At 34.2% G+C, this 17,274-nt stretch overlaps 1 protein-coding gene across 1 annotated transcript in view; it reads right to left on the bottom strand.

Annotated features, from left to right (window-relative positions):
- The window catches only part of CCDC178 (coiled-coil domain containing 178), a 462,699-nt gene that overhangs the window by 342,054 nt on the left and 103,371 nt on the right, over positions 1-17,274 (bottom strand). The window contains exons 10-11 of the mRNA XM_074022193.1: positions 16,178-16,398; positions 6,554-6,696 (exon numbers count right to left, since the gene is read on the bottom strand). Of these exons, the coding sequence (XP_073878294.1) occupies positions 6,554-6,696; positions 16,178-16,398 (364 nt within the window). The remainder of the gene's footprint in view (positions 1-6,553; positions 6,697-16,177; positions 16,399-17,274) is intronic.

Below are 17,274 nucleotides of genomic sequence, written 5' to 3'. Positions count from 1 at the left end.
TAGTCCTCACTGGATTAAAAAAAAAAGCCTTTGCCACCAAAACTGAAATTACACATGAAGTGGCAAAGGTGCTATTAAAAGAAACTGTGCCTAGATTCAGGCTGCCATGGTCAATCCAAAGTAGTAACAGACTAGCATTCATATCTTTCATTACTAAGGCTACTTCTCAGGGTCTAAAAATTAAATGGTGCCTACATGCCGCCTGGAGCCCACAATCTTCAGGTAAAGTAAAACATACCAACCAGAAAGACCCTCAAAAGGACTTTAGCCAAATTATGCCAGAAAACTCATCTCTCATGGATTTTGTATCATCCCATGTCCTTGTTAAAAATGAGAACAGCTCCACAAAGAAAAATAAAACTGAGGCCTTGTGAGCTAAGACTGGTCCAAGTCAGGTCAGATAACCAGGAGGTCTTCAAAAATATGGAAAAAAATAAGATATGCCACCTAAATTTTAAAAAGTAGTAAAAGCCCTTCAGGCCTATAGAAATTGAAAATTACCTTCACTGTCGGATCTGACCCACCATCCCTTTCAACTGGATACTGGGCTTACCTAAAAACCTGCAGATGGGGGAGACCACAAGATCATTTACAACCTAAATATACGAGCCCATATCTGGTAATGCTCATAAATAACTCTGCCTTAATGTTACCAGGAGTGATGCCTTAGGTTCACCACACCTAAGGAAAAAATTCCCACTAACCAAGCTAAATCGCTCTCAGATCTAAGATTCCTGCTCAAAAGGATTGACAGGAAAACTTAAAATACATGACACCCTGGAGAATGAGACCTAGGGCATCAAATCCCCAGAGAAGCCAAAATGTTTAATGGTTTCCTGTCCCCATCTCACCTAAGGAATAAAAGGCAATTAGGCTTATTCTGGCTGGTACTGGGATAGCAGGTGGTCTCATAGCCCCTAGGAAAGGTTTGCCTACAGTTGCGGGAAGTCAGGGACCCTGAACAGAGCGACCAGCTGAAGCCATGGCAAAAGAACATAAATTGTGAAGGTTTCATGGACATTTATTAGTTCCCAAAATTAATACTTTTATATTTTCTTATGCCTGTCTTTACTGTAATCTCTGAACATAAATTGTGAAGATTTCATGGACACTTATCACTTCCCCAATGAATATCCTTGGGATTTCCTATGCCTGTCTTTAATCTCTTAATCCCATCATCTTCTTTGTAAGCTGAGGAGGATGAATGTCACCTCAGGACCCTGTGATGATTGTGTCAACTGCACAAATTGTTTGTAGAGCATGTGTGTTTGAACAATATGAAATCTGGGCATCTTAAAAAAAAGAACAGGATAACAGCGATGTTCAGGGAACAAGAGAGGTAACTTTGAACTGGCTGCTGGTGAGCCGGACGGAACAGAGCTATATTTCTCCTCTTTCAAAAGCAAATAGGAGACATATCACTGAATTCTTTTTCTCGGCAAGGAACATCCCTGAGAAAGAGAATGTGCCCTGAAGGTAGGCTTATAGACGGCCCCTTTTAAGGCGTGCTGTCTTTTATGGTCGAAGCTGAAGGGATGAAATAAGCCCCTGTCTCCTGTAGCACTCCCAGGCTTATTAGGTGGATGAAAATTCCTACCTAATAAATTGTGGTCAGACAGGTTGTCTGTTCTCAAACCCTGTTTCCTGATAAGATGTTATCAATGACAATCCTTGCCTGAAACTTCATTAGCAGTTTTAATTTCCCCTCATCCTGTGGTCCTGTGATCTCGCCCTGCCTCCATTTGCTTTGTGATATTTTATTACCTTGTAAAGTATGTGATCTCTGTGACCCACACCCTATTTGTGCACTCCCTCCCCTTTTGAAAATTGCTAATAAAAACTTACTGGTTTTACGGCTCGGGGAACATCACGGATCCTGCCGACATGTGATGTCTCCCCCGGACACCCAACTTTAAATTTCTCTCCCTTCTGCTCTTTCCCTTTATTTCTCAACCCAGCCGAGACACTTAGGAAATAGAAAAGAACCCATGTTAAACATCGGGAGCGGGTTCTTCTGATAGCCTACCATGAGTTTACCCTCTGCAACCTCACAACAGGTATAGAAATTCTAGCGTGTAAGACTAGTGATGCCCTTACCCTCCTCAAAGTCTCCCTAGACTCACTAGCCAACACTGTGCTTGATAATCGTCTGACTTCTGATTACCTCTTGGCAAAAAAAAAGGTGAGGCACGTGTGGTCACCAGCTCTTTCTGTTGTGCTTGGGTAAGTAATTCAAGATTAACAACAACAACAAAAAGACATTAAAATCATCTACAACCAGGCCAAGTGGTTGCACCAATTTAACCAAAAGGGCACAGACCCTCAAGGAATATGAAAATGATAAAACAGGCCAGCCCTGATTTCACCTGATTTTTACCCTAACTGGGCCCTTTAGCTACCATCCTACTTATCTTGATCTTCAGGCTCTTTCTCTTAAACTGTCTGGTCTCTTTTATGTATAAGCAAATCAAGGCCATACAGTGATATAAAAAGGTAGGCTTATACCCAGGAGATAACCAGACCTATCTAAGACTAGCTAGGGAAAAAATTCACTCCTCTAACAGGCCCCATATTGTCAAAGGTGTTCGAACCAGAGTGACTCCATTTTGACTGAGGGCTAGGAAAATGAGGCTGGGCCTTGATAGGCTGCATTCTCAGAAATTTAGGCATTCCTAGCCTCTAGATGTTTATGGTAAGGGAACAAACTAATAATGTTTACTACACAGACCCAGATTTGGGAGTGTCCAGATCTCCCAATATCTGGCAAACAAAGGCATTCCTAATTTTGTCTTAAAGATAATAATACCGATTCTTGCAAAATATAGTAATTAAGAAAATTAATCCTTTATCACAAACCCTTGTAGCAGAGCACATCTCCCCATATACACAAGCATTGTACTTAGAGTGGACACATTCCTCCTCTTACTTTCAGAAACGTCCTACTCTGTCTATGGAGTATCTGTCCTTTCACCACTTTACCTCTCTTAATAAACTTACTTTTGCTTTACACTGTGGACTTACCCTGAATTCTTTCTTGCACAAGATCCAAGAACCCTCTCTTGGGGTCTGGATTGGGACCCCTTTCCTGTAACAATATTAACATCCAACTTCAGATTGAGGAAGTTGTAGAAGACAGACTTTCACCCCTCAGCACCCTTCAAGAATGAGGAGTGAATATACAGAAAAGGGGGAACTTGTTATCTAGTGTAATGCCTACATGACATAGCTGAATTTCTACCCTGCCTTAACTCTGCTTAAGAAACAGAACACCTGTGATAAAAAACAGTTCCCTTTGTAACCAGACCAGCTGAGACAGGTTTAAACCAAGATAGCCAACCAAAGGACTTCAAAAGGACCTCAGGCCTCATTATAATCTCATTTCCATGCTAAATGACCATTGCCAATCCCCATGACACAACTGGAAGAAGGCATAGGAGGACAAAAATGAAGCAGCACTCTGGTTCCGGGAAGTTGACTACCTATTTCTGGAAAAGACATGAATATTCCCTCCCCTTGCTTTTAATGTCCAACCTCCTCATTAAATAAATCCTATATTTTAATCCCCTCACCCTTCATTAGTGGAGAAGTTGAGTTGTGAGTCATGTTACTACTTCTCAGTTCCATGGTCTGCACTGCTTAATGCTGACTTTTGGTTTTGGGTATTGGTACCGTGACTCCAAACAAAGAAAGATCCCATCTTCTGGGAAAGTGGCTTTGTCAGTAACATGAATATCAGGGAGGAGAAGCTGAAATCATTGGAAGCCATGTCAGATGCTGCTAACAACAGAATCCTTTGGTCAATTGCATTTCTCATAGTTGGTGGTCTCCAAGGTGCAGTCATATGATCTTCACATTAAATTCAGGACAAAAGGAAATGATTTAAATAGACAATAAGCCAGAAGAAATTCTTCAGAAGGCTTGAAAACAGAAAATGTGAGAAAATGATTAAGAAGCATGGAGTACCCAATAAGAAAATCTAATGTATGTTTAATTTGAGCACAAGAAGACACAGAAAATGGGACCAAGGAAATGTTTGAAAAATTTGTGACTCAGAATGCTCAGGATTAATGAAAAATCCAATACATAGAAACAAAAAGACTAACAAATCCCAATGGAATAAATAAAAATTAACACCTAGAATATCTTGAAAAATAAAATTAATTAAAATTCATAACAAAAAGATGTTCTTAAAAACAGGCAAAACAGCCAAAGGAAAAAATATATAGATTAGATGCATAAAACTGAAAGTCAAATGGTCAGCTTCCTTCTTAATGGCAAAAATGAAAATTAATAGATTATGAAATGTTATAACTAATATATGAAGGTCAACTAAGAATCAACAATTCTATGAAAAAAGAAAATGTCTTTCAAACAAAAATTCTGAAAGTTTATCATCAGGAAAACTTTGCTAAAGGTTATGCTAAAGGATCTATTTCAGCCAGAAAGTACTCTTAGATGAAAAGTCTAACATTCATGAAGAAAAAATAAAAATAGTTATTTTGTGGGTAAATTTTAAAAATAACCTTGACTACTTAAAACAATAATAATGTACTTATCTGTTATACAATGAAATACTCAGCAACAGTAACAAATATTTAATTCAGAAGAAATGTAATAACTAGAGTAAAATTTTTCTTAGTTCCTTTTATTGTCCAGCAGGATAACAGTATCAGTTGTTTTTTAGAGTCTGACAACATTAAGTTTTCCTGTGGCAATTAATAGGATTTCCTACTAAAAGAATAGAAATAAAATTGTAATACTCAAATTCAAGAAATAATAAAATAATAATCAACATGAAAAAAGGCAATAAAAAAGAAAAAAATACAACAACTGTGGCAAATAGAGTAAGTTATGTGGTGGTTTATATCCAAATATATTAGTGATTCATGAATGCACTTAATGGTCCACCCTTGAAAATATCTTCAAACTGAAAAAAATGTGTCTACATGGTGTTTATAACAGATACACATAAAATATAAAAACTTCAAAGTATTGAGATTAATTGAAAATATTAATCAAAAGAAAGCTAGTACAACTGTATTAATGCCTTGATTGAGTTTAAGCAAAAATATTCCAAGAGTCAAAGAAGGTCAATTCATAATGATAAAAGAGGTTAATTTGTATCCCAGGAGGATATAACAACTTCAAATTTGCATGCACCTGAGAATATAGACTCAAAATATAGGAAGCAAAAACTGATAAAAATAATTATGTACACAAGTGAGCAATTATAGACGCTCCTCAATACTTGACAGAAAAAGTTAAAAAAAAAAATTAATAAACGGAGCAATGCTTCTCAAACATCACCTTGGAGTCTTTTAAAAGTGTAGATTCTCATTTAATAGGTCGGTGTTGAGTCTAATTTTCTGAATTTTGAATGAACACCTGGATAATGTTAATGTTGTGGTATAAAGATTAACCTCCATGCTTAGTAAACTTGATCTAATGGAAGAGTAACAATAGGACACTCAACAAGTAAAGAATGAATGTTATTCTCAATGACACGAGGAATACATGCCAAAAAATGCCATCTTAATTAAGACTAAAAAATTTTCATGGTTTGAAACTATATACATTTTTCTCTGGAAAAAAAAAAACTATATACAATTCAACTGGAAAGCGATAATAAAAATTAATTAGAACTCAATATATAAATTTTTAAAATACATATTTCTTAATAACCCATGGGTCAAAGAAGAAATCATGATAAAAATTAGAAAATATATCCAATTGATCAAATATAACTAATCAGGTTAGTTATAAAAGAGATCTATTTATCAACTAAATAGATAATATTTAATTACATGTTGAAATATACATTGGATGTGAGGAAATATAAACACCGTAAGAAATGAATGTTATCTAAGTTGTGGAATTTTGTATAAATTGTATTGATTTTGCTTATATGTATATGACTCTAACTCCCATAGTGACTATAAATTCTTTTATACTAAATCATTGATCAATTTGAATAAATAAAAATACTATATCACACAGAATCATAAAGAAGTTATAGTCAACAAAAGGAACTGAAAGAATATCAGAAAATAAATACATCAGGGACAAATGTAGAAAATAAAAAACCCTCAATAAATAATATACCAAAAATATGTAATCTATATATTTAAATATTTCATTTTATTAGTAATCAAATAAATTCAAGTTGAAATATTACATGCTAAGTATATAATTAATTTATTGATATCTAATTTGTTTTTAATCATATCCCATACTGAATTTTTTTTAATAGTTACTTTTGCACACGTTGTAGGTATATTTATTGTTATAAGATGTCCTCAGGCAATTTGGCAATATATATGAAGAGCTTTAAGATGACACAGAAATATAGTACTTTGGAGATTTATACATACATAATTTTACATATATGAAATATACATCTTTTTATTTATATATAAACTTGGTGATGAGACAGGTATGAATAATTTAAAATTTTATTTTTCTCTTAAAATTTTCTGTATAGAAATATATATTACATTTTTACTTAATATTTAATTTCTAAATGCTATAATTAGTGTTTGTGAAAAATTCTTACTTGTAGGCCTCTATGCTTTTTTCATCCTGGTGAATATCTTTATCCATCTCTTCTTTAATTTGCTGAGCCTTCAGTCTGGCATTTTCACAGGCTTCTAAAGCTTCTTCAAGTTCTTCACAAACTTTTCTGTGTAGGTCCATTACCTAGAAATGAAAACATTTTTGCTTATATTTGCACTTAATGGTTAATTAAAAATAATAACTTTAACTTAGTGTAGTATTGATTTAGATTAAAAGTTCTTTAGAAACATGTTCTCCCACATTCAACCTATTGTTTGGTAAGTGTAATTTCAGCCCTGACAGGCATTAACGCTGGGAATGTATAAATGTTACTGAAGAAAATAATTTCAATATCCCAGTTAACATGTCCAAAATGAAATCATTATGTCTTCACTCATAAAAATATAGTTTTATTACTCAAATAATACTTTATTATTTAAAAAGTCAGAAAACAAAGATGAACAATGACAAAGTCACCTGTACTCCTCTCCACTAAGAAAAACCATTATTCTTAGGTTGGTGCAAAAACAATTGTGGTTTTTGCCATTAAAAGTATGCACCAACCTAATATCTTAGTGTAATACTTCAAAATATTCAGTTTTTACTCTTTTTACTGATTAAGAAACATCATACTAATCTCGTGTTTTACTAACAAACATCATACTAATGCTCATGTCTTCATCTCTTCCTTCTGTCTCTCTCTGTATATCACTGTATCACATTACTTTTACTTAGTATTCCCTTATATCACACATACTCATGATTTAACTCATTGTCAATTATATGAGCATTATGCACAGTTTGACATGCACAACATATGTATGAGGGACACATAACATAAACAGTACTATGATGAACCATGTAAGGAAATTGCACAATCTATAGTTATACTGCATGTTCTTGAATATTTTCTTCAAACGTACTGTTAAAACAGAATTTTCTGAGTCATAAGGTATTAGCAAATATTTTAAGAATGTTGATTAATATTGGTTGCCAAATTACTCTCCAGAATAAGGGGTAACAGTTTGTATTCTCACCAGTGGAACAGAAGAAAGTCCATGTTTGAAAACTCTTTCCAGCATTTTACATTACTTTTTTCTAATAATATTATTTAAATTGACAGGCCAAAAGGTTATTGTGTAAATTTTACCAGAATTTGATGGCTGTTTCTATAACAATTTTGGAATGATTGACATTTTTACTATAATAAGCCTTCCCGTCTTAGAATATATTATGTGTCTAAATTAATTGTCTCTTTATTTTCTTCAATATGATTTCATAATTATAGTCTTAAATGTCTATATCTTTATAAATTTCGTCATCAATATTTAATGACTCTGCTAGTAAAGGAGTTTTCTGTTTATATTTTTAACTATTTATTGAAAGTATGGAAAAACTTTATTCATGCTAGTAAAAGTATGTTGTATTGGATGGTTTAGTTCTGGTGGATACAAACTTATTTTGAAAACAACAGTCTTCTATTTGATGTTTTAATTATAATAATATTAAAATAATTTTATTTCACAATTTTTAAATGTATATCTTTTATTTCATTTTATTGTCCTATTACATAGGAAAAATCCTCAAAATGCTGTTAAATTGTAATAGGGATGTCAGGTTTACCTGATTTGTTCCTATTATTACAGCTTTAGCATTTTAGTGATTAATATGGATGCTTGTGTGAAATAGTTCTTTATTTAAATTAAGGTATTTTTTAAATTTTAATTTTTTATTACAATTGCCAGTTTTTGAATAATGAATACATCTTAAGCATCTTTTGATAAAATTCTATTTTTTAATCATGTTGATACAATAAATTACATACCTAGATTTTCTGCTGTTAAACCATTGGCACATTGTTATAATAAATTTTTTTGGAGTGATATACTTTTATTTTCTTATATTGAAGAATTCTTTGGCAAATATTTTATATAATTTTTCAAATATGTATTTATTGGTAACTTATATATGTAATGTTATTTTTGCAGAATTTCCATAAAGTTTTGGTATTGAAATATATCACCCTCATTTAATTAAAACATTTCCCTCCTCTTCTTTGGACTAAATATTTAAAACAATATTGGAATTATTCATCTTTTACAGGTTAGATCATATGCAACTGCAGTATCACCAGCTTTAGGGTTTATTATTAAGTGTAATAATTTGATATTTTATTTTTGAGTTTCCCTTTGATACTAGAATAATAGCTACACACAAGATTTTTCTTGTGGTTAAGGTATTTTCGTAGTATAATTTTCTTTTTAGTTTTATGGGATGGTGATCTTACGATGCATCTTTTGAAGTTTATCCTTTCTAAATTTTCTTAAGTTTATTTGTTGAAGTAAAACTTATATAGTATAGAATGGGACAAGTTAAAGTGTACAATTCAGTGGCATTCGGTACATTCAATGTTGTACCAACATGACCCTTTTCTAGTTCCAGAACATCTTCATCATCCCAAAGGGAAACCCTGAACTCATTAAATGGTTACTCCCTAGTCTCCCCTTCCTGTTTTAAAAGATTCTCCTGGTGGGAAGATGCAACGCAGTGAAACTGGGCTAGATGAAAGGCAGAATTCTGTTACTTACAGCTCCAAAGGAGAGATGGCTACCAGGTAGGGCCGTGTTAGGGGTTTCAGCTGGGGACAGGTTAGCAGCAAGCTGGAGCTATAGGGAACAGCTTATGGGTGGCAAGCAGTGGAGGTAGGTAGCTAAATTTCAGAAGATCTCTGTGGAGTGGCTAATTTTAATCATTTCAGTAGACTCTGAAGTACAGTGGGTTTCACTACTTGTTTGGGGCCTCTGTTGAGAATAGGATGGATACATAGTGGCGTGGAATGTGAGGGCCCAGGAGGGGGTTGGAGATGTGGGTTTAATCAGCTTCTCAAGAAAGGGAGGGCCGGCGTTTAGCCACGGCCTCAAAACTGAGTAAGACAACACAACACATTGTGTACTCTAAGAAGTAAAATACGTGCCTTGGCTACTCTGTCATGCCTGGAACTCTGGAGGGGCTGAGTGTCCTTGCAAGCCTTGTTTTATGGCCTTAGCATATCTAGAGACATGTGGGACCTTGATTTATATTTTGGGTATCTATGAGGCAAGGGATTCCCAGAGTTGTTTACTCTAAAGGGGCAACTCTTTACTTCCCACTCTGTATCCTGTTGCTTTGGGGATTTTTTTCAATTCTTTTTTTCTTGTTGTGGGCTTCTAGTTACCATCTTTGTCTGCTAACTTATATTGCATACATTCTCGGTTACAGAAAAAGGGGATTTAGCAGCCCTCTAGCCTAACTTGAAGGCAGCCTTCTCTCTCATTCCAAGGCTTCCAGTCTACCTCCCAGGTATTGGGGTGTGCACTTAAAGAGGTATAGCAGACTCCCTTTGTGAAAACCCAATTAGCCCAAAGTATCAGTCCTTTCACATGTCGTAATGCAGCAGCATTTACTAAAGCCCAAGCGCACTGGCTAGGAGTTTTGAAATTTTTAAGCAACCAGTTAACTTCAGCAGGCCTCTAGCCAGGGCCTTAAAACTAGGTCAAGATTGCATAACAAAAAAATAATAAAAGAGTTTTAAAATGTTATTACAACATGACAAACAAAATTTGATATTACATTTCCCCCAGCCCTACGCAGTCATTAATCTTTCTGTGTCTATGGATTTACTTATATTGGATCTTTTATATAAATGAATTATGCAATATGTGACCTTTTGTGTCTAGCTTCTTTACTTAGCATAATGCTTTCATGTTTTATTCATGTTATAGCATGTATCAGTACCTCATTTCTTTTTATGGCTTAATAATATTTCGTTCCATTGATATATCACATTTTGTTTATCTCAGTAAATAAACATTGGGCTGTTTCTTTTGGTTACTGTGAATAGTGTTACTAACGAATATTTATGTACAAGTTTTTGCTTTTGCTTTTGTTTCTTTAGTCTCAGCTTTTGTTTCTTTTAGATATATACCTGGGAGTAGAATTGCTGAAGAATATAGTAATTCTGTGCTTAGCTATTTTGGAAATAACCAAAATGTTTTCCATAGCAGCTACACTATTTTTGCATTCCCACCAGCAAATTACAGTGGTTCCAGTATCTCTAGGGTATCCTTGTTACTTTCCATTTTATTTTTAATCCTATCCTAATGGGTATGACTGGTATCTTATTGTGGTTTTGATTTGCATTTTTTAAAGACTAATGATGTTGAACATACATCTTTTCATGAGTTTGCTGCCCATTTGTATGTCTTTCTGAAGATATGTCTATCTGTTCACTAATATGAACAGATATACAACAGATATATGTATGTCTGTTCATGCTAAGTTCTCTGTTTATTTTAAATTTAGTTGTTTGTCTTTCAGTTGTCAAATTATAAGAGTTCTTTATATACTCTGGGAACTACATCAGTTTGAGATCATATAATTTGCAATGTTTTCTTTCATTCCATAGGTCGTCTTTTTACTTTCTTGATAGTGTCCTTTGATGCAAGAATGCTTTTAATTTTGACTAAGTCCAATTTTTCTATTTTTTTTCTTTTGTTACTTGCACTTTCGGTGCCATATCTAAGAATCCATTTCCAAATCCAAGGTCATAAAGATTTATCCCTAGGTTTTTGTTTGTTTGTTTGTTTGACACAGAGTCTCACTCTGTCGCCAGGCTAGTGCGCAGTGGTGCCATCTCAGCTCACTGCAACCTCCACCTCCCAGGTTCAAGCGATTCTCCTGCCTCAGCCTTCTGAGTAACTGGGACTACAGGCCCCTGCCACCATGCCCAGCTAATTTTTGTATTTTTAGTAGAGACGGGGTTTCACCATGTTGGCCAGGATGATCTCGATCCCTTGACCTCATCATCTGCCCGCCTCAGCCTCTCACAGTGCTGGGATTACAGGCGTGAGCCACTGCGCCTGGCTATCCCTAGGTTTTCTTTTAAGAGTTTTATAGTTTAAACTCTTATATTTATGTCTTTGATTCATTTTGAGCTAATGTTTATATGATGGGAGGTAGGGGTCCACTTTTACTCTTTTTAATATATATTTGGATATTCAATGTCCCAGCATCATTTGTTGAAGAGGCTACACTTTCTTTCAATAAATGATTGGTCTTGCACCTTGTCAAAAATCAATTAGCCATAGATACATATGTTTATTTCTGAAATTTCAGTTCTACTTTATTTATCTATTTCTTTATACCTTAGGCAAATATATTTTGCTTACTACAGCTTTGTAGTAAGTTTCGAAATTGGAAAATGTGACTTCTCCAATGTGGTCTTCTTTACAAGATTATTTTTGCTATCTGGAGTTCCTTGCAATTCCATATAAATATTAGGGTAGGCTTTTCCATGTCTGCAAAAGATCATTGAACTTTTGTTCTGGATTGCATTGACTTCACAGATATTTTTAGGTGCTACTGACACTTTAACAATATTGAGTCTCCCAATTCAGGCATACAGGATGTCTTTCAATTTATTCAATTCTTATTCAATTTATGTCAGCAAAATACTACAGTTTTTCTACACAAATCTTTCATCTTCTTATAATTATTAGTATTTTATTATTTTTGATGACCTGTGTATGGAATTGTTTTCTTAATTTTTTTTGGATTGTTCACCACTAATGTACAAAAATACAACTGAGCCTTATGTGTTGAGCTGAATTCTGCAAGTTTGCTAAATGTGATTTTTAGCACTAGGAGACTGTTTTGTGAAATCTTTGGGATTTTCTATATATTAGATCATGTCCTCTGATAATAAAGAAAATTTGACTTTTTAATTTCTAATGTGTATGCCTTTTATTTCTCTTACTTGCCTAACTATTCTGGCTTGAACTTTCTGTACAATGTCAAATAGAAGTAGTAAAAGTGGGTATCCTTCTTTTATTTATGATCCTAGAGGAAAAGGTTTAAGTCTTTCACCATTATGTTTAGTATTACCTGTGGGTTTTACAAAAATGTCCTTATTCAGAGTGAGCAAGTTTTCTTCTTTTTCTAGTTTGTCAAGGATTTTTATCATGTAAGAATTTTGGACTTTGTCTATTGTTTGTTCTTCAACTGAGACAATCGTGTGTGTGTGTATGTCTTTATTTTATTAATGTGGTACATTAAACTGATTTATTTTCATATATTGTATTACATATGTATTCCTGGGATAAATGCCATTTGGTCATGATGTATAATCTTTTTAATATGCTGCTAGATTTGGGTTGCTAGGATTTTGTTGAGGATTTTTGCATCTATATTCATAAGGTATATTGGTCTATAATTTACTTCCTTGTGATATATTTATCAGGCTTTAGTAACTAGGTAATGCTGACATAGATGAGTTAGGAAGTGTTCCTTTCTCCTCTTCCTCTTCTTTTCCTTTTGGAAGAGTTTGAAAGTTTGAGAATTATTAGAGAGTGTGTGTGTGTGTGTTTGCTATAATTCACTAGTGAATCCACTTGGTCCTGGGCATTATTTATTTATTTATTTTGGTGGAGAGGGGAGGTGGTTAATTACTTATTCAATTTCTGTGCTTGTTATACACCTGCTCAGATTTCCTATTTCTTCTTGATTCCATTTTATCTAGGTTATCTAATTTGTTGGCAAGAATTTTTACAGTCTCAATGTATGTATTTTTATTTCTCTCTGAGGAAGTATTTGGGCCTCTCAGTGCTCATAATTCTGCTTTTCATTTTTGAGTATTGTCAGTGATGCTCATTTTACCAAAGAAAAATGTGTTTACTTTTACTAAGATATCACTTTCCTTCTACCTTATATTAGAGAGTTTTCATATTTTGGCTGCATGACATTTATAGCCTTTCTTAATAGCATCTCAATTTCATGATGAGGAATTATTTTTTCTTGGGGAATTACTTTCCCTTGCATTGTACACCCATAGTGGATGGTTTCACAGAGTTTATGGCTCACACTACAGAAGCCAAGAGGTCCAAACTCTCATTTTGACCCTTGGAATAGTTAGAACGTCACCAGCTGACTTAAAGGCAGGTAAGCAGAAGCACTGATCTAGGAATTTAAGATGTAATGGAGTAGCACAATAATGATGAAATAAAAGAAGGGCAGTCATTGCACTAATGGTCAGGCTTCTCTAGAGAAACAACCAGTAGGAGCGAGGAATAAGCGGGAGAGAGAGAGACTGATTTTAAGGAAAAGGCTCACACTATTTTGGAGGTACAAGTCCAAAATCTGCAGGGTAGGCTGGCAGGCTAAAGACCCAGGGGAAAGTTGCTGTCCCAGTCCAAAAGTAGTGTGCTTACAGGATTCTTTCTTGCTCAGAGGAGATCAGTTTTTGTTCTGTTAAGATCTTCAGTTGATTGCACAAGGCCCACCCACAATATGGAGAATAATATGTTTTACTGTAAATCTACCAATTCAAATGTTAATCTCATCCAAAAAATGTACATTTATTGAAAACATCTGGAATAATGGTTGACCAAATATCTGGGCATCATGGCCCCATAAGTTGACAATTAAATTAACCGTCATTTTAGCCCTAATAAGCTTTACACAAACGTTGCTTTTTTTTTTTTTTTTTTTTTTGGTCTGCTAGAATGAATCCTTTCTTCCCATTCACAAGCCTGATCTTCCAACTGCCCAAAAACTCCACTTGCCCTGCTTATCATGTACCCAAGTTCACTATCAGGGAAAAACACAGTAAAACAAAGGGATACCAATTAAAACACATATAGAGAAAATTTTAAAGAATGACAATAAAAATGTTAACTAAATTGTGAGTTATACTAGGATTGAGTTTTGCTGTAAGTTACAGAAATAAACCAAATAAGTTGCTTAAACAAGCTTGCAGTTTACTTTTCTCTCACAGAAATATATCCGACTATCCCTTTGCTCTTCAGCCATCCTGAGTTGTGGCTTCCATCCCCAAGGTTGCTTCATGCTGTAAAATGGAAGTTAGAGCTGTAGCTATCGTATCAAGGTTACTGGAAGTTTAGTAAATAGCTTATTTGGCATTTTCTAAACTTCCAGCAACCTAGGTATGATAGCTGAGGCAAATGGCCAAATAGACTTCCTGGGTGAGGCAGTCTATTTCAAAGATATTTCATGGAAATCGCAGCCAGTAACTGCTACCTACATCTCATTAGAAATACAATGAGAAAAGGGAAATTGAGAAATATCTTCCAGCCTGTACACTGTCATCCAACTGTATAGGGGTCTATTACTAAAAAAGGAGGACAGTACTTGTATTCTTGTCCACAGTGGAGAAATGAGACTTCAGTATTGCCACTACTCCAGTAATAGAAATTGTTACAGGCACTCTGAAGAATAACTTGATGTTATCTAATAAAATAGTAAATGTGTATAACCCACAATCCAGTAAATACCCAACTAGGTATATAACCCCAATAGGAAAAATTTACATGCAGCTACAGAGGAAGGTATTCATGTGTGATTATTGTTTACAGTCAAATAAGCAGTTTTGTTGCCAGATATTGGAAACAACTCAGATGGCCAACAGAAGATGAAATGGTAAGTAATTACATTGTGAAATATCTATTTGATGGAACATTGTAAGTAAAATGAATGAACTAGATCTACACATATCAACAGTAGCTTGATTAAACTAAAAAACTGATTAAAAAATAGGTTGTAGAATATTGTACAATGTATGGTACTGTTTGTGTGATTAAAAATATCATGTATTATTTATCAACACACATGCATATATATAATTATACAAATTTGGCTTATAGACACATGAAATTCATTACAAAGATTGTCTTTGGTAAAGGAGGAATGAAAATGGAACTGTTGAGGGGAACACAGGAGACATTTAACAATTTGTTTCATTTACTTTAAAATGTTCAAAAATAAATATAATACAAATTTAAATTTGTTCATTTTGTGACAATTATCAATAAATTATTTTCATATTCCATAATAGGAGAGTTAAATATCTAATTAACCATTAAAATACTTTTATTTCATTTACATATTTTCATCAACAATGAAATTATATATTTTACCTGCATTTTTGCTCAGCATGATTATGGCTTAAAATAAAAAACTCACAATTTTATTTTTCTGAAGTTCTTGCTTTGTTTTGAGACGGTCTCACTCTGTCATCCAGGCTGGATTGCAGTAGCACAATCATGAATCGCTGCAACCTCAACCTTCAGGGGTCAAGCAATCCCCACACATCAGCTTCAACCTCAAGGGGTCAAGCAAACCTCCCACCTCAGCCTCCCAAGTAGAGAAGACTACAGTCATGAGCCACCACATCTGGCTAATTTTTGTATTGTCAGTAGAGATGGGGTTTCACCATGTTACTCTAACTGATCTCTAGCTCCTGGGCTCAAGCGATGCACCCAAAGTGCTTACCACACAAAGTGCTGGGATTCCAAGCATGAGCCACCACACCTGACCTTACCTGGCTATTTTAAATCACCAAAATTTTACTAGAAGCTTGACTAAATATGCTTAATAATCTTAAATATAATGGTAAGAAAAGAAGACATAGTTAAAATGAATACCTACAGTTGGTAATGTGTAGAGATAAAGGGTGGGTCAATTTTAAGAAGAAAAAAACCTTTAAAGCTGTGTTAATTTCTTATGGTTGAAAAGTTTTTGCATAACTAAGTAATAATTTATGAAATGCTCATGCATTCGTTTATTCATTTACCTCCTTTTTTTTTTTATAATGGTTCTTCAGATCTTGAAGTTCCTGATTCCGCTTAGAGTCCAGTAGAGGGCCATGTTCATTCATGTAGTCTATGTCTGCTTGAATCTTTGCATTTGCTTCTTCTAACTCCATCTTTTGTTTTGCAAAATGTTCTAGTTGATTAACTTTATCTTCAAGATGCCATTGTAACTCTATAACATCTCTCAAACAGGCCTCGTGTTCTAGATATAGAAGGATAAGAACAAAAGAAAATCTGATTGGAAGAAATATTTGATAATACATAAATATAAATCATTTCAATGTCAGAAATTCCTTATCTGTGAATCAATTTTTTTTTTTTTTTTTTTTTTTTTTGAGATGGAGTTTTGCTCTTGTTGCCCACACTGGAGTGCAAAGGCACAATCTTGGCTCACTGCAACCTCTGCCTCCCAGGTTCAAGCAATTCTTCTGCCTCAGCCTCCCAAGCAGCTGGGATTACAGGCATGTGCCACCATGTCTGGCCAATTTTGTAGTTTTAGTAGAGATGGGGTTTCTCCATGTTGGTCAGGCTGGTCTCAAACTCCCGACCTCAGGTAGTCCACCTGCCTTGGCCTCCCAAAGTGCTGGGATTACAGGCATGAGCCACCGCGCCTGGTCGAATCTTATTACCTCTAAAATAAAAGGTACTATAAAACATATTACTTTCTTAATTCATCATCAAAAAGATTAAAATATATGTTTCATAAGATAATAGTTATTTTACTATAAATCCTGTTTATGCTGTATGGTCAATGCATATTCTGATCATTCTATAAAGTACTCTATGTAACTGCTTCAAAGTGAGAACTGCAAGAGTCGAGGCCTTCCAAAACCACCTAGAAGGAAAATGATGAAATAAGACTTACAAATATCAGAACGAAAAAGGCAAAAGTGATTATTATTTTCTTATAGAAAAACACATGAAATAGTGAAATGAAAATTATTACAAATAAGATAGTTCATGTAAAAGTAATATAAAAAATGCTTGCCTATATACAAATATGTTGAAAACAGAGTATCTCACAATAGCAAAACTAAAACATAAAATAAACTACATAAATCTATTAATAAACCTAACA

The sequence above is a fragment of the Macaca fascicularis genome, chromosome 18 (assembly GCF_037993035.2).
Source record: "Macaca fascicularis isolate 582-1 chromosome 18, T2T-MFA8v1.1".
Classification (NCBI taxonomy): domain Eukaryota; kingdom Metazoa; phylum Chordata; class Mammalia; order Primates; family Cercopithecidae; genus Macaca; species Macaca fascicularis.
Note: the sequence above shows the minus strand (reverse complement) of the source record. Positions and strands in the feature narration are given on the sequence as shown.